The 20732-nt window shown below is 60.3% G+C and overlaps 2 protein-coding genes across 2 annotated transcripts in view; both read left to right on the forward strand.

Annotated features, from left to right (window-relative positions):
* Positions 1 to 9974, forward strand: part of CELSR3 (cadherin EGF LAG seven-pass G-type receptor 3) — a gene marked incomplete at its 5' end in the record, with an annotated part of 30385 nt that extends 20411 nt beyond the window's left edge. The window contains 18 exons of the mRNA XM_084269609.1: positions 487 to 696; positions 1171 to 1354; positions 1860 to 2009; positions 2209 to 2386; positions 2654 to 2821; positions 3150 to 3276; positions 3452 to 3658; positions 3756 to 3930; positions 4498 to 4610; positions 4919 to 4998; positions 5615 to 5741; positions 6154 to 6267; positions 6425 to 6561; positions 6656 to 6762; positions 7419 to 7592; positions 7723 to 7923; positions 8103 to 9171; positions 9857 to 9974. Of these exons, the coding sequence (XP_084125735.1) occupies positions 487 to 696; positions 1171 to 1354; positions 1860 to 2009; positions 2209 to 2386; positions 2654 to 2821; positions 3150 to 3276; positions 3452 to 3658; positions 3756 to 3930; positions 4498 to 4610; positions 4919 to 4998; positions 5615 to 5741; positions 6154 to 6267; positions 6425 to 6561; positions 6656 to 6762; positions 7419 to 7592; positions 7723 to 7923; positions 8103 to 9171; positions 9857 to 9884 (3549 nt within the window). The 3' untranslated portion in view covers positions 9885 to 9974. The remainder of the gene's footprint in view (positions 1 to 486; positions 697 to 1170; positions 1355 to 1859; positions 2010 to 2208; positions 2387 to 2653; positions 2822 to 3149; positions 3277 to 3451; positions 3659 to 3755; positions 3931 to 4497; positions 4611 to 4918; positions 4999 to 5614; positions 5742 to 6153; positions 6268 to 6424; positions 6562 to 6655; positions 6763 to 7418; positions 7593 to 7722; positions 7924 to 8102; positions 9172 to 9856) is intronic.
* A 5010-nt stretch (positions 9975 to 14984) lies between these two features.
* SLC26A6 (solute carrier family 26 member 6) lies at positions 14985 to 20254 on the forward strand (the record flags this gene model as incomplete). Its single annotated transcript, XM_084269554.1, has 19 exons — positions 14985 to 15026; positions 15094 to 15251; positions 15560 to 15699; positions 15798 to 15908; positions 16169 to 16344; positions 16434 to 16598; positions 16724 to 16876; positions 17067 to 17149; positions 17245 to 17392; positions 17501 to 17614; positions 17719 to 17796; positions 17942 to 18037; positions 18145 to 18251; positions 18341 to 18410; positions 18573 to 18665; positions 18757 to 18861; positions 19427 to 19609; positions 19736 to 19790; positions 20055 to 20254. The coding sequence occupies 19 exons, from the start codon at positions 14985 to 14987 to the stop codon at positions 20252 to 20254; spliced, it is 2277 nt and encodes a 758-aa protein (XP_084125680.1).
* Positions 20255 to 20732: the final 478 nt, after the last annotated feature.

Here is a 20732-nt window from a genome sequence, read left to right on the forward strand (position 1 = left end):
CTGTGTCCCACCCCAGTGTTTAAGAAAACAAATAACCCTGAGCAGGGCTGAATTGTTGGAAACTTGTGGGATGTCTGTCCCATGGGACAGCTGTGGTCACTAGACCCTTCAGTGACAAATCGCTTTGAAGTATCCAGGCAAGTTTATTACACACTTGCATCCCACCAAGGCTGAGCTGTAACTGAAGCCAGGAGATTTTCCTGGGAAGTATCACTAGATGCTTGTTTGCTTGTTCTGTCCTTTCTTCTTCTTCGCCTCTGTTGTGCATGGTACTGGGTTAGCTGGGCCTGGCCCAGTGCAACCCCTGATGTGTTGCTGGAGGCTGCTCTGTCTGCCAGAGTTGCTTCCTGTTCTAGTGACCACCACTGTGAGTAGCCCTGGCTTGTTTCAAAAATCATCTCTGGGCCAAGCAGGGCCTGCAGCATCCGAGCTTCACAGGGAGGAATCGCTTAATTGTGTAATCCCCTCCTTTCTCCCCACTGGCAGCTGGAAGGCTTGGAGAAGAATGAGACTGAGCTCAACACAATTGAAGCCAAGAAGCTGGCCCACCGGCTCCGGGCCGTGACAGACCACATGGACCACTACTTCGGCAACGACGTGCACATCACCTTCCGCCTGCTCTCCCGCCTCATGGCCTTCGAGAGCCGGCAGCACGGCTTCGGCCTGACAGCCACACAGGATGCCCACTTCAATGAGGTGAGCCCTTCCCCAGGGTCTGTGTGGCTTCTGATGCTCCTTCTCTTTATCTGTCTATCAGCCACCCTGGGCCCTGAGGGGATGGAGAATGTTGTGAGGCTGCACTAGGAGCACTGGGCTCCCCAGTGCCACACAGACATTGACCCACAGGAGTGAAGCTCTTGGAGATCACCTGTCTAGTCAGGGCTGGAGCTCAGGGTGGATGGGGGGAGGCAGAGAGCTGGGTCTGCTTACCCAGGGGGAGGGCAAAGGGAGGTCTTACTGCTTCCTGCAAGTTCCTCATGGCAGGGGTGCAGGGAAGAGGTCTCTGCAGGACAGTGGCTGATGAGCATTGAGGTGGGGGCTTGTCACAGGAGAAAGTACCCCTCTTCTGCAACTGGGCAGAGAGCACAGTGCTGCATCCTGGGGGTGGTCAGGACTGGGCCCAAAGGCAGTCCTGCCCACATCTCCCACCCTCTTGTCTCTCCTGTGCAGAACCTGCTGCGTGCAGGCAGTTCCGTGCTGGCACCGGAGAACCGGGAGCACTGGGCCATGCTGCCGCATGGTGAGCATGGCAGCGCCAGCCTCATGGAGCAGCTGCGGGACTACTCGGGCACGCTGGCCAGCAACATGAAACTCACCTACCTCAACCCCGTCGGTGTTGTCACCCCCAACATCAGTGAGTAGGATCCAGCTGGGGCTGCAGCCGGGCGGGGGCAGTGCAGAGGCACTCCTCCATCACACCCTGTCCCTTTTATCTCACGGCACTCCAGCAAGGGCACTAACAGGCTCTTGATGACTCACTCAAACATGGGGAGATGTTTGTGAGAGACATCCTGGTTTCACCCTGCCTGGAGCAGCACACACACCACTAAGAGCCAGCAGAACCACGTGTGCTGCCCACTCCCTGTCACCCCCAATCCAATCTGAGTCTCTAGTAAAAAAAACACTGGCTCCAGTGGAAGAAGTAGCCTGCCCTATGGCAGAGCAAGGATCTGAGCCGGGAAGGAGTGCTGTAGGTGCAGGGATCTCATGTCATGCCCAGCCATAGGACACATCTACAACCCAGGCTGTGGCTCACATAGTCCCTTTGCTGGTAACTTCAAAGTTAGGGTGCTCTACAGCATGGGTACTCTCCAGGTGGCCATCTTGGAGCTGGCTTTCACTCTCTTGCTTCTCCATAGTGCTGAGCATTGATCGCATGGAGAACCATTCCCATATCCGCCGGCGCTACCCTCGCTACCACAGCAGCCTCTTCCGAGGCCAGCCTGCCTGGGACCCCCACACCCACGTTGTGCTGCCACTGTCATTGCTGAGCCCCCTGAAAGCTGAAGGTGAGCATGTGAACATTCCGTGGTGGGCACGGAAGGGAAGATGTGCCCCTGCTGAGACCTGGCTCTGTCAGAGGTCCGTAAGAGAGCCTTGAGAGCTCAGAGGTTCTCACTCTACCACATCCTGATGGCTCCTGGTGGGCTCACAAGCTGCTTGCAGAGCAGCATGTGTATGTTCTCACCATCCCCTTGTGTGTCTCAGCTGCTGCCATGGCAGTGCCCACCCCAGCTGGGGGCGAAGGGAACTACACTGTGGAGAACTCCCCGAGGCAGGCGCTGCCGGAGCCCGAGCCCGCTCTCACTGTCATCATCCTCATCATGTACCGCACCCTGGGGGGGCTGCTGCCTGCGCGCTACCAGGTGGATCGCCGCAGCGTCAGGTACGTCCTCCTCCCCTTTGGTTCTCCACAGTAGAGAGAGGCTGGCTGGACTCTGCTCTGCCCCCTCCTGCAGTTGGTGAGTCTGTCTGCAATGGTTTGGGTTTGGTTCCCAGACAGACAGACCCTGTAGCACCGTGTTTCCCGACCCTTTGTTGTGGGGTGGGCAGAGCTGGTCCTTCTGAGATGTCAGTGCAGGACATCTGGAAGGTCCCCAGCAGGCTGCAGCTGCCAGGCATGCTGAAAGCAGAGCTCCATTGCTCTTTGCAGGCTCCCCAAGAATCCTGTGATGAACTCCCCCATCGTGAGCGTGTCTTTGTTCAGCAATCACACCTTCCTGCGGGGACCCCTGGACACCCCTCTTGTGCTGGAATTTCACCTGCTGGAGACAGCCAACAGGAGCAAACCTCTCTGTGTCCAGTGGAACCACTCCAACCCGTGAGTTGAGCTCAGAGGACCACTCTCTTTGCGCTGCTTTCCCCAGTCACCTCCTCGTTCCCTGAGTTTCCCTGACCACGACAGGCTGTGTGCCTGGGCAGTACTGGGACATGGGGGTTTCTGCTCTCTCCCAGGGATTCATTCCTGCTGGGAGGGCACAGCAGGGTCCCTGCAGGGCTCTGGCTCCAGTACTTCAGCTGTAGGAGTGCAGTTGTATCTGCTGGTAGAAAAGCCTTGCCAACCACCCCTCTTCTCTGTGGTTCCTTCCCCACACACCACACTCATCTGTCTTCTCTCCTAAGTGCACTCTGCTTTTTCGTGGCTGCAGGACCAACCCCTCCGGCTTCTGGACAGCCAGGGACTGTGAGCTTGTGTACCGAAACACCACACACGTCCACTGCCAGTGCTCCCAGTTTGGCACCTTCGGGGTTCTGATGGACAGCTCGCACCGAGAGGTAACCTTGGCCTGCAGGGCTGTGGGAGGTGGTGGGGGCTGTTAGCCCCAGGGTCCCAGAATAAGCAGGCACAGGCAGAAAATTCCCTGTGGGACACAAAGTGTTTGAGAGCTCAGCAGGCTTCTCCTGTCTCCCCCTAACACCACCATTTGCCTTTGGTCCTCTGCTGCTGCAGCAACTGGAAGGTGACCTGGAGACATTAGCAATTGTCACCTATTCCTTGGTGTCTCTCTCCTTGGTGGCTCTGCTGCTGACCTTCTCCTTCCTGAACTGCCTCAAAGGCCTCAAGTCCAACACACGTGGCATCCACTCCAACATATCAGTCACCCTCTTCTTCTCTGAGCTGCTCTTTCTCCTGGGCATCAACCGCACCGAGAACCAGGTCTGTGGGTTTGAACAAGCACACCCATGGGGTGGGGGCGAGGTGCAGGTAGCATTGGCACAGTGGGACCATCTCTGAGTGGCTTCTGTCTCCCCAGTTTCTTTGCACTGTGATTGCCATCCTCCTCCACTGCTTCTTCCTCTCCACCTTCGCCTGGCTCTTTGTCCAGGGCCTCCACATTTACCGCATGCAGACTGAAGCGCGCAATGTCAACTTCGGGGCCATGCGTTTCTACTACGCCATCGGCTGGGGAGTGCCTGCCATCATCACTGGTAAGAGCTGTGCTTGCCCTACAACCGTGCCACAAGTACCAGTTCTCAGCAGCCTCCTGACCCCCTGGTGTTGCCCAGCTCACTTTTACCCTATGGGGACATCAGAGGGTGGGCTTGCTGCAGCCAGCAGTGCTGCGGTGGTCAGCTGAGGACCACATATTGAGGGCTATCATTGTGCCTCCTGGGGAGAAGTAATTCCTCAGCACGTCTGCCCAAGGCTTGTTTGGTGGGCACAGGGCTTCTGCTGTCCCAGGGCTTGTGGTTAAGGTCTCCTTGTTTTCCATTGCTGCATGCTTGGGTGACCTGTGGCTAACATTGACTGCCTGCTGGGCTGGGCTGTGTCAGGGACACCCAGAGAAAAGGAACTAAAGGAATAAAGCCCTGATGCTGGAGCTCGCAGGCCTGGCTTTTTTTTCTTATTTCCCACCCTGTGTCAGGGAAGACTGCACAGGGCAAGGAGCAGGGAGAAAGCCCCTTCACAGCCCTCAGTGCTGGGATGGGATCGACATGCTTTGGACAAGTTCAGGACCTCTGGGTTTGGACCTGACCTCTTCTCTCCTCCCGTAGGGCTAGCTGTTGGCCTGGATCCTGAGGGCTATGGGAACCCTGACTTCTGCTGGATTTCCATTCATGATAAGCTGGTCTGGAGCTTTGCAGGCCCCATTACTGTCGTCATTGTGGTAAAACCCTGTCCTGTTTCACCCACAGTCCTCTCCTGTTTCCCTTCTCCACACCATGGGCACCTGCCCCTTCCTTGGCTGCCCACTGCCTGCCCCCTTCTCTGTACTCTCCCTCCTCAGTTAGAGGCCCTTTCTTTCCCTCCTCACTCCAGCCAAACCTGGGGGAGGCCACGGCTTGGGCATGAAGGGGAAAGGAGGGGACGCTCGCATGGACCTGGTGGGCCTGGAGTCTGCCCATGCTTTGTGCTGGGGATGTCAGGTCAGAGCCAGCCCTTGGCACAGCTTCTAATTGGTGCCAATGCTTTCAGATGAATGGGGTCATGTTCCTGCTTGTGGCCAAGATGTCCTGTTCCCCAGGCCAAAAGGAGACCAAGAAGAAATCGGTTCTGTGAGTATTAGGGGCCAAACTCCCAGCAGAGCTCCTGAGGCTCATGGATTTTAGCATTTCCAGTGACCATCCTCCTTTTCCCACCATCGCAGAGTGCCCGCTCTGTGCATCAGTGTCAGCCTCGCAGCCGCTCTCCTCTCCCACACCTTGCTGGCCACATTAACCCTTCCTAAACTTTGTCCTTTCTTCTGCACCGCCACACCATCCTGCAAGCCTGGCCCCCATCACCACCTGCCTTCACAGCCACCCTTCACATCTGCCTGTGTTCAGTGCTCTGCCTTTCTTCTCCTACATGCTCCTTCTGAGACCTTTGGCCACTCCCTCCTGGGCAGCCCAGGAGCTCGGCTCAGCTCTCTGTGGCTCCAGATGACCTGTGTTGTTTGGGCCTTGTGTTTGCCACGTGTGATCCAGAAGGGACGGCCCAGGGGCCAGGGGGAGCTGCAGTGCTGTGCAGGGATGTGCCTGCAGTGCTGGGCACCGTGGGGAGGGCTGGCCAGGAGCGTGCTTTCCCCTCTGGATCTGTCTGGGAGCACTAAGCTGTAGATTAACAATACACACTAACCTCTCGGTGTGTGTCTGTGTGCCTGTCTGTCTGTCTCTCTCTCTCTCTCTCCAGCATGACGTTACGGAGCTCCTTTGTTCTGCTTCTAGTTATTAGCACTACCTGGCTTTTTGGCCTCTTGGCTGTCAACAACAGTGTCCTGGCTTTCCACTACCTCTACACTGTCCTCTGCAGCCTCCAGGTAACTGCCCGGCCTCTGCCAGGGGAGGGCATGGGTCAGCCCAGGAGAGCATCACTCAGTCCCCACAGCCATCTGTGGAGAGCAGCCTGCAATGGAGGTGTCAGACACCCCAAATATGACCCACAGCAGCACCCCACAGACCTCCTGCCACCACCATAGCTGGTGTTGCTGCAGGGGACCTTGCCAGCTGCTTTGTGCCACTGCCAGCAAGGAGGACACCCCAACCTGTCCTCCTTCACCCATGGCCACCATGGGGGTTAGCACCACTCAGTGTTGGGGAGCATTTTGGTGCACCCCAATCTTGGTGGCCATCAGGGCCAACATGCTGGGCTCTGGGGGAGCCAGGGACTGTCCTAGTGCTGCAGGATGGCCAGCAGTGAGGGGCTGTCTCTCACAGTGTCTGTCCCCACAGGGGCTGGCTGTGCTGGTCCTGTTCTGCATGCTGAACGAGGAGGTGCGGGAGGCCTGGAAGCTGGCCTGCCTCGGCAAGAAGGGGCAGAGCGAGGAGGCCACGAGGAACACACAGGTGGGTGACAGCAGGAGCAGCTCAGGGGGCTGGGGACAGGCTGGGACAGGAGCGGACAGGAACGTCCCTGCTTCCCCAGGGAGCTGGCAGGTGTGGGTGGGACGGCTGTCCCAGCACCTCCTTACAGGGCATGTGCTCTCTCTCCCCGCATCACCAGGGCCCCAATGCCTACAACAACACAGCGCTGTTTGAGGAGAGCGGGCTCATCCGCATCACCCTGGGGGCCTCCACCATCTCGTCGGTGAGCAGCGTGCGCTCTGCACGCACCCACTCCAGTCAGAGGGCTTACCTCAGGTAGGGAGCACCCTGGGGCTCTGGGGTGCCAGGAGTGCCTGGGCAGAGCTGGGGACAACTGCAGCTGTGACCATCTGGGCCTCCTGTCTTGCAGAGACAACATGACAGCACGTCAGGGCTCGGCTCTAGATCACAGCCTGCTGGCTCACGCCGGCCCCACGGACATCGATGTGGCCATGTTCCACCGTGATGCTGGGGGAGGTAAGGCTCAGCCTGGTATCCAAGTTTGGGGCTGACCCCATGTAGCCCAAATTAACTCCTAGCATGAAGAAATCCTTTCCTGTGCAGGCTCTGGCTGACTATTACATCATTCACACCCCATTTGGCTGTGACTCCCATACACTCCATGGATATGAGGGAGAGGCAGCAGCCGTGTGCCTTAGCTCAGCCTCATCTCAGACAGCCAAGAGTGTAGCCAGTCTCCAGGGAGCTAGAAATGGAGGAGGCAAGAGAAGGGGCATAGGGTGTCACGGGGTCCCTGGGGACACTGGGCTCCCCCGTACAGTACAAGGCACTGAGACACTGGAATGAGACTGGTGGGCACCACCCTTAGAGAGCGTGGGACAGGTGAGCAGGGGCTGCGGGAAGTGGGTTTGCTCAGCAAAAGGGATCTTACAGCTGTTTACGGGGAGGTGCAGCAAGATGGAGCCAGGCTCCTCTCACAGGCACCTATGAAAGGGCAGGGGGGCAGGCACAGGCTACTGCTGAGGGAAGAAGTGAGGGGTAAGGCAGGCATGGTCAGCCCTGGGCTGGTTCTGCCTTCCTGGAGGCAGGCAGAGCCCGTCTGGTCCTGCCACACAGACCCTCTCACACCTTCAAGCCAGATCTCTCCCCCAACATACCCTCTGTCCCCACAGACCAGGACTCAGACTCAGACAGCGACCTGTCTCTGGACGAAGAGCGCAGCCTCTCCATCCCATCCTCGGAGAGCGAGGAGAACGTGCGCCTGCGGGGCCGCTTCCAGCGCCAGTTCAAGCGGGCGGCGCACAGCGAGCGCCTCCTCACCAACCCCACCACCACCACTCCCAAAGGCAAGTCCCAGGGGCTCTGGCAGGGAAGAGGCTGAGCTCAGGTCCCCGGGGACCGGGTCACATCTTGCGACAGTTTGGCTTGTGTTCTCTCCCTCTTCCCCCGGGCCCATTTTGCTGTGTCCTTTGCCAGATGTGGATGGCAATGACCTCATGTCTTACTGGCCAGCTCTGGGCGAGTGCGAGGTTCACCCCTGCTCCCTGCAGAAGTGGGGCTCTGAGCGGAAACTGGGCTTTGACATCAACAAGGATGCAGCCAACAATAATCAGCCAGACCTGGCCTTGACCAGCGGGGATGAGAACTCCCTCACCCAGACCCAACGGCAGAGAAAAGGTAATGGCCCGGAGCGAGCAGGTGGGTGTAGCCTTGTCTGTCTCAGGCTGACATGGCCCTGAAGGCTCAGCAACAGATCCATCTTCTGTCCTTGGGGAGGTATGGCTTATCTCCCCCGGCTTCTGTGCCCTTCTCAGTGTTACACGGATTTGACTTCTCTCTCTCTCTCTCTGGTGCAGGGATTTTGAAGAACCGCCTCCAGTACCCTCCAACTCTCCAAGGCCTGCCATCTGTTGGCAAGATGACAAATGAGCTCACATGGTACAAGACCTCCACACTGGGTCACAGGGCTGTCCCTGCTGCCTCCTACGGCAGGATCTACTCCGGGGCGGGCAGTCTGTCGCAGCCAGCCAGCCGGTACTCGTCACGGGAGCAGCTTGACATGCTGATGAGGAGACAGATGTCCCGGGAGCAGCTGAGCAGACACAACTCAGGAGAGTGCTTGGAAGCTGTGCCCAGTCGGCATGGATCCAGGGAGGAGCTGGACACTATCCCCAGCAGGCATGGGTCTACTGAACACTTGGAAAGTATCCCGGGCAGACATGGGTCTAGGGAAAACTTGGATCCACTCACTGCTAAGCCCAATCGGAGAGATCATGGGAACACGCTGCCGCGGAGGCAGGGCTCCAGAGACCACCTTGAGACTTTACCCTGCAGATTTGGGTCAAGAGAGCAGCTAGACTGTGGGTCAGTAAGAGAGGTCTCCAGAGAGTGGTTAAACACATTGCCAAGTAGGCAAGTGTCCAGAGACCGGATAGACACGTTGCCGAGTCGAGATACTTCTCGAGAACAATTGGATTTGCTTTCTAGAAGACAGCCCTCAAGGGACCAGCTAGCATCAGCTAGACAAACTTCAAGGGAGCAGCTGGACTTTCTCTCCAGAAGATGTAATTCCAGAGAGCCTCTGGACACAGTGCCTAGCAGGCATCCCTCGCAGGACAACCTGGGGAGCCTCTCTAGGAGGCAGCTGTCTAGGGAAAGCCTAGAGCCACTGTCAAGGAGACAGCCTTCTAGAGAGAACTTGGAGGCCGTTCCCAGCCGACATCCTTCCACTGAACAGTTAGATATCCTTTCTTCCATCCTTGCTTCTTTTAACTCCTCCGTCCTGTCCTCAGTGCAATCTTCCAGCACACCTTCAGGTCCCCAGACCACGACCAACCCCTCTGCCATGCAGACCTCTGCGATGTGCCCCTCGACGCCTCGCTCCACCACCTCCCACAGCATTTCAGAGCTGTCGCCAGACTCAGAGTAAGTGTGTCCCTTCCTTCCCCAAGCCCTTGTTCAGCTGGTCTTGTGCATCAGCCAGCTGCCTGGCTTCTTCCTGAAGAGGGTTTGGTATGGGGGCAGGAGGTCTGTCTAAGGGTGAGCTGCTGGGGTGTCTGGCAGGTGTCCCCTGGTCCTGAATACTGACCAGGCAGGGAGGACACTTGGGTGTGACAGCTCCAGGGCCTTGCAGCGTGGCACAAGCAGAAACATCAGTGTATCTGAGTCTGCCCACTGTGCCAGAAATGAGGGCCCTATCTTACAGCCTGTGGGGCTCGGGAAGATGTTTCATGTAGCTGGGATGACCTCGTGATGGGTCCCTTTGCTCAGTGGCAGCTTCAAGTCCCAGTGAGTGGATGTGTGCAAGGGACAGGCTGGCTGAAGGGGAGGAGGGGACCCACATCCCACAGGAGCCCTGCCTGCCCCAGTCATGTTTCACCCAGAGATCCTGTCCCAGTCTGTCATTTCTTCCCCTTCAGCTCTGCTCACTGCTGGTGCTGCTCCCATCCAATCTTTCCTCTTCTCCAAACTCAGGGATTTGGAGACAGTTGTTCCTGCACTGACACAGGAGTGGGTTTCCTCCCTGTCCCCATCTGGCATAGCTGGGGGAGGCAGCTAGAGCCCAGGGGAGGTGCCATGGCTTAACACTGTTTTTCTTTCCTCCAACAAGAATAACAAGAAACGAGGGCCATTCCTGAGGGGCTGAAGCTGTCCACAAGAGAGACAGAAGAAGCAGGACCCTTCACCTAGCCAGGCGCTGCCAGCTGAGGTTTGGTGTCCCCAGGGGGCAGGGCCAGAGCTGATAGTAGTCAGAGGCCCAAAACTGACCCTGCCTTCCCCTGCCCTCCGGGCTGAGGGGCCGGCAGCCCGCACCACCCGCTGCCCAGAGCCTCTGGGCTCTTGGCTGCTGCCTGCCCGGTGTGTGACAGGTATGGCAGGAGCCTGCTTGGCTGCGGGTGGTGTCTCTGACCCCCTGGGGCCAAACTCTTCCTCTGCAACCCGTTTGTACGCAGGGTGTGCGTGTGTGCGTGTGCGTGGAGGGTGGGCAGGGGCAGGGGGACAGAAATGGAGCCCAGATGTGGGGGCGGGGGAGGGTTTTCTACCTTTTTGTATCTTTGTAATCAGAGAGAAGAGAAATTTCTATGGTTATTTTTACGGATGGTCTGTTCCCAGCACCTGGAGCATTTGTTTCACCAACAGCCCTTTGCCAGCTGCGGGGTACCAGGGACTGGACAGAGTCAGGCAGCCCTTACAGCTTTGCCAGGACCACTTTGTCCCATCCCCACGCAGACAGCTGGCCCCCTGCCCCTCTCGCCCTCTCACCATGCAGCTCCATGTGTGTCTCGGTGCCATCCTGCCTGGCATCCCTCTGCCCACTGCGGCTACGCCTGCCCCGCAGCTGGGCCGCACTCTGCCCTCCTGTGGGATCCCCTTGGGGCTGCCCCCATCTCTGTATCAGGGCTGTGTACCAGCCAGAGAACAAGCGAGTGGAGCAGCAAATTTGGCACTAGGGACCCACTGGGGGAGGAATGGAGTTTTGCTGTTCAGTCCTGCCCTGTACTGGGACGGTCCTACTCCTGTACATGCTGGTTTCCCCCTCTCAGCACAGGGGTACTGTCTGTACTTGCTCTGTGCTGTGCTCTTTAACCTCTGCTCAGAGCAAACCTGTTGGTGTGCAGGTCCAGGCCAGGTGCTGGTACCCTCACCCTGCTCCCAGGCTGCTCCCAGAGCCGGTGCTTGCCCTGCAGAGGATCAGCATCCGCAGGAACACCATGTGTCTCCAGTCTTGGGGTCCAGCATCGCCCACGGTTGTATCTAGCTGCTTCCCTGTGGGCTCTGCATCTATACGCACACATCCCTGCCCTCTGACTGGCAGAGGACCCCAGCTCAGAGTGGCTTGGATTTTGGGAGATAGAGGTAAACTCTCTCTGGAGACCCAGGCCACCCTGTTGGTTTCTCTGCTCAGCCAGCAGCCAGGTGACACTCCGCTGTGCCTACCCCAGCCTTGGGCCAGGGGTAGCTGGTCTGGGCGGGCTGGCACGCTCCCTTTCACCTGCTGAGTCCAGTGCCTCTGCTCAGCTGCCCCCATGGTGCTTTGAGAGCTGCGTGACAGCACACTCCTTACTGCCTTACTGCCACACTGCCGTACCTTCTCTCCACAGCCTGGCCTGAGGTGTTTACAGGAGAGGACTCAGGCCGCTGTCCTCTGGGCCCCTGGGGAGGCTGAGGCCTTTTGGCTGCTTCCCTGAGTCAGCAGGGAGAGCATGGAGGGAACAGAAGGGCTGGGTGCTGGGGGTGCCATGGGCCTGGTGAGGGCCGCCTGCCCCCAGCACAGCCCCAACAAGGCAGGCTCGCTGCTGCCCTTCTCCCAGGGCTGGGGAGGGAAGGGCCTGCTGACATGTTTACATGCTGCCTGGGGCCAGCACGCAGAGGCAAAGCCTGCTGGCCCCACTCGCCAGGAACAGCTGGGCCCTCCCGTGCTGCCCATCTTTGCCTTTGGGAACGAGCTCGTTTACATGTTTCTCTCCGGCAGCGCGGCACCGGCACCGGAGTCCTGGGGCCCTGTCCCTGCTGCACCACAGGGCCCGTGTTTCTGCCAAGTTGGGCATGGGGGTTCTTTGTGCTGGTGCCAAATGGAGAGCAAGTGACAAGTGCCAAAAAAGAGAGCGGCGGAGCCGGTGGTGGTCCCTGCAGAGCTGGTGGCTGTCCTCACAGAGCTGGGCTGCCCAAGAAGCAGCAGTCAGTCTGCAGCCTGGGCCCTGATTGTAGTGCTGTGGCCTGGGCTCTGGGGAGCACCCTCCTTGGTTTTAGGTTTGTTTCTTTGGGGGGTTTGGTTGGTTGTTTTTTCTTTCCTCTCTCCCGCTTCTGTGGGCAGGGAGCAGGGAGATGCCCATGCTCCTTCCCCACCCCACCCTGGCTGTGTAAAAGTGTATCATGGAAGCGCCAGATTTGGAAGTAAAAGTCTATAAAATGGTTCTGGCTTCTCTGCTGTCTCCCTGCGCCTGGGGCTTGGGGTCTGTGGCTGGGGCTGTGGGTGCAGTGCCTGGGCTTGGGGTGATGCTGGGAGGGGGCTTGGGTAGGGGTGATGCTGGGAGGGGGCTTGGGTAGGAGCTCGCAGCAGCTCCTGGGATGAAGGGGAGTTTCTGTGACCAGGGGCCAAGTGACTTCTGGTGCCGGGGACTTCAGGGCATGCTGGTTGCTTGAACTTGTCTGTTTCCAGGCCAGTTCACCCAGAGATGGAGTTGGCTGCAGTGGTACCCCATGGCCCTGGCTGACAGGTCTGCAGTGGCACGGCAGCTGGAGTTAGCTATGGGGCCTGTGCCTGGCACCCATGGCTAGCAGTGTGGTCAAGGCTACAGGGAGAAAATCCACCATCAGAAGGCAGCGTGGCCTCAGCCAGGCTGATCTGGGCTGCAGGGAACGACAGGCAAACGCAAGGAGGAGAGGCCAAGTGTGATCTGGGTTCCTTCTGTCCCTTTCTTGTTCAAGGGGAAAGAGCAGGTAAGCAAAGGGCAGTATTGATCCACGGCACCCTGCACAAGGGTTGCCATCATTGTCCCTCAGTCCCTCATCGGCTTCCTCTGTGGTGCTGACAGTGGTGTGACCCAGCCCAGGGTGGCCCCTGAGCACTGGGGTGCCAGGCTCACAGCACCCCCCAGGGACCCCCATGTTGGGGTGCTGGGAGCTGCAGTCCTGCCAAGCAGCCTTTCCCGAGGCCAGCCTGGGGGTGAGGGGCCAAGGAGAGCTGGCAGGGGGCTGGGGGAGCCAAGGGGGAGCCATGGGCAGAGCAGCTGGCCAGGGGCGTGTGGGGGGTGGGGGTAGGGACTGGGGTGCAGGAACCAGCGGCGTGGGATGGGGACCGGGAGTGGTGATAGGGAGGCAGTAAATGGCATCTGGTGTTATCAGTTGCTACTACTCAGAAGCCCTGTGACAGCCTCTGCTTTGGTCCCAGGTGAGCAGATAAATGGGCAGGAGGCAGTGGCTGCATGCATCGGCCTGCTGCTGCTGGGGGGATGATGGGCACATGGTGGGGCAGCAGGGGCTTTGGGGGAGGGGGATGAGGGGAGCAGGCTCAGCCTCACTGCTGGAAGGCAGCTGAGGGGTCCACATATGGCTGCTGCGGGATCCAGGTTGTGCTTGACCGCCAGGAGAGCCAGGGTGGCTGCGAGTTGTCCCCCACCCAGGCCCTGGGGATGGAAACAAGTCACTCTGACCCCAGAGAGTGCAGTTCTGGGTGTCACCACTGGTACCACTCACCAGCCCTATCCTGGCACCCAGTGCCTGCCCTGCTCTGCCTGCTAAGTTCACCCCACACCCTGAGTGCCATGGGGACGCTGCCATGTCCCTGAGGGCCCAAGGAGCAGAAATGCTCCCAAACCAATGGCAGTATCAGGTGGTGGTGGAGCCCAGGAACGTGAGATGGGTTTTGTGGGACTCTGGTGCCTGCTGGGGACCTTTGGAACAAGATAACAGCTGGATCTGTGCATGCTGTGGAACAGTGGGGCAGTCCACAGGGCACAGCACACCTGATTCCAGCAGGTAAGCACGAGCCTGTGGAAAATACCCTGGATGCTATTGTAGGGGGCTGTTGGGGGTCTCCTTGCCCCAGGCACAGCTCCTGCTTCAGGATGTGGGGTGGGGGAAACACCCATGGGAGCTCTGGGTGTACATGAGGGTGATGGAAGGACCCTGAGCAGTGCCACGGGAAGGTTTGTTCCCTGCAGTTCTTGGCACCAGGATGTGTCCAGCAGCAAGAAGACCCCTGCCCTGCACCTGGCATGGGTGCAGGCCAGCAGCTGAGACTGGTCAGGACAGTCCCCAGGATGGGATGTCCCTGGGGGCTGGTAACTGCCCTGGGGCTGCCGCAGCCAGGGCACCCAGCACAACAGGGCACCAGGGGAGTGCCGCGGGTGCTGCGCAGCAGCGGGGCTGGGAAGCGGGCAGCTCCTTGGCAGGGCAGGAGGGAGGGCAGGAGTCAAGGAGCGGTGTCTCAAAGATCACGAGCAGGTATTCATAAACAGGAGGGAGCAGAGCGTGCACCTGGCTGCCGACACCTGACCAACTCGGGCACAAAAGGTACGTGGGCTGGGGGCAACGTGAGGACTCGGGCTGGCACAGTCCCAGGCACCCCGTGAATGGCTTGCAAGTCTGGTAGCACGTGGGTGAGCATCTTGGGACCAGCCAGGACCACCAGCCGTGAGCCCAGCAGAATGGTGGCAGCTCTCAGCTTGAGCCTGGAGCTGTGAATATGTAGGGAGATGCCTTGTCCCCACCGTAGCCCTGTGGAAAGACCTCAGCCCAGCCCTGCTTCCCTGTGGGTTCAGCCCCGCTCTGCGGTACAGGGAGCTTGGGAAGGATGCTGGCAGAGGGACTCTGAGTCCGTGACGCTTGCCGGGGGTTGACATTCCTGCTCCCCTCATGTGTAAAGGGACAAAGTGCAGACGGGGTTGTGAGGTGGCCGAGGCTTTGCTCAGCAGCTGCGCTGGCCCCCTGCCCTGGTTGTGCTGCGGTACATGGAGGAGAAGGGTGGTTGGCACTGGGGGGGGGGGGGGGGGGGGGCGAGGATCCTGCATGGGCAGGCAGAGGGGGAGCCTCCCCCGGAGCAGCTCTGTCAGCAGCCCCCACCTATGCACCCCCGTGGGGCGGATGGGGCTGGTACAGGGCACAAGTGGGCAGCGCTGATTGCAGAGGCCTCGGCTCCCTCCCTGCCTGCCGCTCTCCATTGAGAGCTGCTGCCGCTGCTTCAGGACTCCCAAAACTGTCACCCCTGGGCTCAGGGCGCACCCGACCTGGATGGGATGGCTCCATGGGGCGAGCGGAGCTGCAGGAGGGGCTGTGGGGTAGGTGGGGTGCTGGGTTCCCCCCGGCCATGAGGATCTGACTGAGCTGTCCCTTGTCTCCACACAGTGGGCTGGCATGCAGGAGGGCCAGGTGGCCATGGCAGCAGACATGGTGCTGAGCCACCGGGCACCCCACAGGGTGCTGAGCGAGGCCGAACTGGAGGAGGTGGCACAGCGGAAACCTCCCACCAAGCCCTCGCTGCGCAGCTGTCTCCGCAAGACCAGGTAGGACCGCCCCAGCCAGAGTGACGTGCCTGGACCCTACCAGGCACTGTGCACCCCACTGTGCATCCCACTGCCATGGGGGAGCATGGCTCTGCCTGTTCCAGTCCCCTTGGCAGACACAGCGCAGACACGGGGGCTGGTTCCCCAAGCCCAAATACCTGTGTCCTCACTCCGTCCTCATGCCTGAAGGGAGACCTGGTTCCAACGGAGGGAGCTGGGGGTCCACAGGACCAACTGCTTCCCACAGGGCCCCATCCCCAAGCTCCTGCGCTTGGGCTCAGCCCTGGCTCCTTCTCCTTTCACACCAGATGCTCGGCCTCCACTGCCAAGTCCCTGCTCTTCCGGTTCCTGCCCTTCCTGCGCTGGCTGCCCCGCTACCCTGTCAAGGACTGGCTCCTGGGGGACATCATGTCAGGCTTCAGCGTGGGCATCATGCACCTGCCCCAGGGTGAGTGATGCCACGCCCAGGCTGCCGGGGACTCCCCACATGTAGGGGAGCCAGGGCTCAGCCACCCGTGACGTGTCTCCCTGTTCTGCCATGTCCAGGGCTCGCCTACGCGCTGCTGGCTGGGCTGCCGCCGGTCACAGGTCTATACTCCTCCTTTTACCCCGTCTTTCTCTACTTCTTCTTCGGAACATCCAGGCACAACTCTGTGGGTGAGCTCCTGTGGGGACAGTGGGAAGGGAGTGAGGATGAGAGGAGTAAGCCTCCATCCACAGCACAGCATTGCCATATCCATGGTTGGGGAGGGGGGGAGACCTTTCTTGCTTTTGTCCCACCAAGGTGGTTGGCCAACCCAGAGCCTAAGCAGAGTGGGTGTGCTCTGAGCACGGCGCAAGGGGACCAGTGCCTGTGGGCCTCAGAAAGGTCCTGGTGCTGACCTTGGGCTCCCTGTCCACACCCTGCCTGCTCCCAGGCCCCTTCGCTGTCATCTCCGTGATGATTGGGAGCCTGACAGAGTCCCTGCTGCCCAGTGAGAACTTCCTGGAGTCCGTCAATGGCACCAACATCACGATGGTCAATGAGGAACGGCGCGACGCTGCCAGGGTAGAGTTGGTGGCTACCATCACTGTTCTGACAGGCATCTTCCAGGTAAGGGGGTCCCAGCCCATCCTGGGAGGGAATGGGGGGGCTGTGATGCCCCAAGGCAGCAAGCTGCAGGGCACTCCTTCTCTTTCCAGGTGGCCCTGGGCCTCCTGCAGTTTGGCTTCGTGGTGACCTACCTCTCAGACCCACTGGTGCGTGGCTACACCACTGCTGCCTCTGTGCACGTGCTTATCTCCCAGCTCAAGAACGTCTTTGGGGTCTCCCTAAGCGAACACTCAGGGCCACTCTCCCTGTTCATGGTGAGTGGAGATTTGCTTCTGACCCAGGACCCTTCAGGTGCTCATCTGTGGGGCACAGAGAAGACCCCAAAACCTGCCAGGGAGGTATCAGCTTTCCTCAGCCTGTTCCCTCCTATGTTCTCTAGACCTTCATTGAGATCTGCCAGAAGCTGCCAGAGACCAACGTGGGCACCCTAGTGACAGCCATCATCGCTATGTTGGCCATCTTCATTGTGAAAGAGCTCAACCACAAGTTTGCTGCCAAGCTGCCCATGCCCATCCCCATCGAGCTTATCACGGTACCTGGAGCTGCCCCAGGTCCCTATGGGGACACAGCCATAGGCAGCCCTGTCCCCTACAGGGCGGGCAGGGGCGGGATGGGGTGCCTTGGCAAGTGCAGCTGCAGGGCATGCATCCCCTCCCCCTCCTCCTCTTCCGCCATGGTCCCTGTGCAGGAAGGCCCTGCTCACTCCAGCCATCCTTCCCTAGATCATCGTCTCCACTGGCATCTCCTATGGCGTCAACTTGAATGCCAAGTTTGGCGTCTCTGTGGTGGGCAACATCCCCAGTGGGTGAGCACGGCCGGGAGGCGAGGGTGGCTGTGCTGGGACACCGTGCCACTCACAGGACCCCCCTTCTGAGGCCTGTCTCCCTGTCTTGGCTGTAGGTTGAAGCCACCCGTGGTCCCTAACGTCAGCTACTTTGGGCAGGTGGTGGGCAATGCCTTTGCCATTGCTGTGGTGGGCTATGCCATCTGCATCTCCCTGGGCAAGATCTTTGCCCTGAAGCATGGCTACAAAGTGGACAGCAACCAGGTGATGCTCTGATGTGCAGGGCCCCTTCCCTGGGTGAAAAACCAAGCTTGTATTCCTTGCAGCTTAGGGAAGGCATGGTGCTCCTCCACTGCTGCTCTGTCCTTGCAGGAGCTGATCGCATTGGGCTTCTGCAACTTCCTGGGGGGCTTCTTCCAGTGTTTTGCCATCAGCTGCTCCATGTCACGGAGCCTGGTGCAGGAGAGCACGGGGGGCAACAGCCAGGTGGGTCTGGTCAGCACTGCCTCCGTCCATGGGGTGTGACTAGGGGCAAGGGGCACAGGGAGCGCTCAGGGGCTCACGTCTCACCTCCTGCTCTCACCTCCCAGGTAGCTGGTGTCATCTCATCTTTGGTCATTCTGGTGACCATCCTGAAGATTGGAGAGCTGTTCCGGGATCTGCCCAAGGTACACCTGGCCCCTCAGCCTCCGTGACACATCCAACTCATGTGCCCATTCCACAGCAAGGCAGTATGGCAGGGCAACAGCCAAGGGCTCCCCTTGCCCAGACCTGTCCTCGGCATCTTCATGGCTGCAGCGACTTCTCTCCTAGGCCATCCTGTCTGCCATCATCATCATCAACCTCAAGGGCATGTTCAAGCAGTTCAGTGACTTCCGTGTGCTCTGGAAGTCCAACCGGGTGGACCTGGTAAGGCACCGACCGGCCCCGGCGCTTTGCTCGTCCCTGGAGAGGGTTGCCCTACCCTCCCTGGGGCTTGCAGGGGCCAGCTGTGTCTGACCATGCACCCCCTCCAGATGGTCTGGATTGTGACATTTGTGGCCACCCTCCTGCTGAACTTGGACATCGGCCTGGGGGCCTCTGTGGCCTTTGGGCTGCTCACCGTCATCTTCCGCACCCAGCTGTGAGTACCCTGGAGCTGGGGGACAGCACGGCACCCTGAGGGCAGGGGAAGCCCGTGGTGACCTCAGGCTCTTGCTCTGCTCCTCACAGCCCTCACTATTCCATCCTGGGACGCATCTCCGACACTGATGTCTACAGGGATGTGGCTGAATACCAGATGGTAACAGCACCAAGGAGCCACTTGCAATGTTGGGGGGTTGGGTTGGTGGCTGCTTGAAGCACCCCCAGTCTGGGGGAAGGAATAGAAGGCATTTGAGGGGAGGGAGGGAAGAGGACCAGGGGGTTCCATCCCTGGGGTAGCACTCTTCCCATCTGCTCCCAGGCACAGGAGGTCCCTGGTGTGAAGATCTTCCGCTCCTCCTCCACCCTCTATTTCGCCAACGTGGAGCTGTATGCCGAGGCCCTGAAGAAGAAGGTAGGAGAGCCGCCAACCCCCTGGTGCTCCCCGTGTCTGTCCCTTGCCAGCAGTGGGGTGCTGGGGGACACAGAGCTGCACTGTTTTGCAGAGTGGTGTCAATGTTGACCGCCTGGTCGAAAAGAAGAAGAAGGCCCTCAAGAAGCTGAAGAAACAGCAGAAGAAAGCAGAGAAGGAGAAGGCAAAGAGGAAAAAGGTGCTTCCCTGCTGCAGGGGACCCCTCTGGTGCCACCATGAGCCATCTCCCTGCCTGGCCCGGCTCTCCTGCCCACACGTGTGCCGGGCTCGGTGGCCTGTGGGGCTCTGGTCCAGTCTGGGGCCATGGGGTGAGAGAAGGAAACTGGGACGGAGTTGGGGCATAGCATCACACCCAAGGTCAGCAGGGAAAGCCACACCGTTAATGATTAGGCAGTGGAGCTGGTGAGTCATTAGTTACTTGGTAAGTTAATAAGAATTAAGAGTGAGAGCAAAGGCTGACCTCGTGCCAGTTATCCCAGCTCAGGAGAGGGTGACTGGGGGCAGGGGTGGGTCTTGATGCATCCGGAAATGTCCCCAAAAGTGGGTGAAGGTGCAAGTGAGGTGCCTACTCCCTGGGGCCGCCCACTGCCCGTGCCTGAATGCAGCCAAGGAGCCTTGCTGGGCCCCACTGTGCTATAGGGCAGAGCAAGCCTCGCCTCAGGGCAGGTACGTTGCCTGGCCAGCAGGGCTGGGGGTGCTGCCAGCCGCCATGCAGCGAGGCTGGGTCTCCTTCCCTCCCCCAGGACGCAGAGGATGGGATGAACGGACCAGGCGTGTCTGTGATTGAGCTGAGCGGGGAGGACAGCACACCCCCCAAGCCCACCCTGCGCACCCTGGGGCTGCCCCAGCCCAACTTCCACGCCATCATCTTGGACTTCAGCTCCGTCAGCTTCATGGACACGGTTTCCATCAAGATCCTGAAGAACGTAGGTGGCCAGGGGAGCAGGCGGGCCAGCAGCCTCGCTGGGGGCATACCAGGGCCCCGCAGGGTGCCCCAAAGGCTGCCGCCCATCCCTCCCCCCGGGGCACAGCCTGTTTTCTGACATTTGCAGATCTTCAGGGATTTCCATGAGATAGAAGTGGACGTCTTCATTGCTAACTGCCCAGGTGAGCAGGTTCTGGAGAACCATCATCCCCTCCTGGGCATGCCCAGCCCTCCAGGATGCAGCCACAGGCCTGGGGCTCCTCTGCCCACCTCCGTGTCCCCATCCCCAGTATTTCCCCAGGGCAGAGGTGCTGTGGCCTGCCCCACAGCCCCACCCCGAGCCCAGCAGCCCCTGGAGAGGCAGCTGGATGGCTGGGGCTCGGCGGCGTGTCCGCCCCGCAGCACCATCAGCCACCGCGGCTTCTCCCGCTTCTCTCCCCGCACAGTTCCCGTCCTCTCCCAGCTGGAGCGGGGCGACTTCTTCAGCCCCACCATCACCAAGCACTGCTTCTTCCCCTCGCTGCACGACGCCGTGCTGCACGCCGGCGGGGAGTCGCGACGGGCTTCGGTCAGCAGCGGAGGCGGGGCCGCCGTGCCCAGCCCTCCCCGCACGCCCCCCCAGCCGGACCGCAGCACCAAGATGTAGCCCCGCAGCAGGACGGCGGCTCCCCGAGGAGCCAGGCACGCTGACGGGGGCGGGGTGGGGGTGGGATTGCCGCCCCACGAAGCTTCGTACCCCGCCAGCCTGCCGGCAGCCGCTGCCGGCGGGGCCCAGCGCCCGCTCCGGCACCGGGACGCGGCGTCGAAGCGCTCGCCGGGAGCCCCGCTCAGCGCCGGGCGCCGGCTCGGGGAGCGCTGGCGGCGGAGGGGGCTTCCCCCCGGTGCCGGGCGGCGTCGCGGATGAAGCCGTGTCGCGCCTCCCGGGCTTTGTCTGCTGGCGCGTCACTCAATAAAGGCGACCTCAGGCGGAGCCGCCCGGCTGCTGCGGGCCCGGCCCGACACAGCGCTTCCTCCGGTCCTTTTCCGCCGCTTCCCTGCACCGACCCGCTACCGGCCCCCGGGATGCGGCGCAGGGAGTGGTCCTGGCGCGGCAGCCCCAGCCCCGGGCAGCCCCACATCGGACC

The sequence above is a fragment of the Gallinula chloropus genome (genome assembly GCF_964237585.1).
Source record: "Gallinula chloropus genome assembly, chromosome: 12".
NCBI lineage: Eukaryota > Metazoa > Chordata > Aves > Gruiformes > Rallidae > Gallinula > Gallinula chloropus.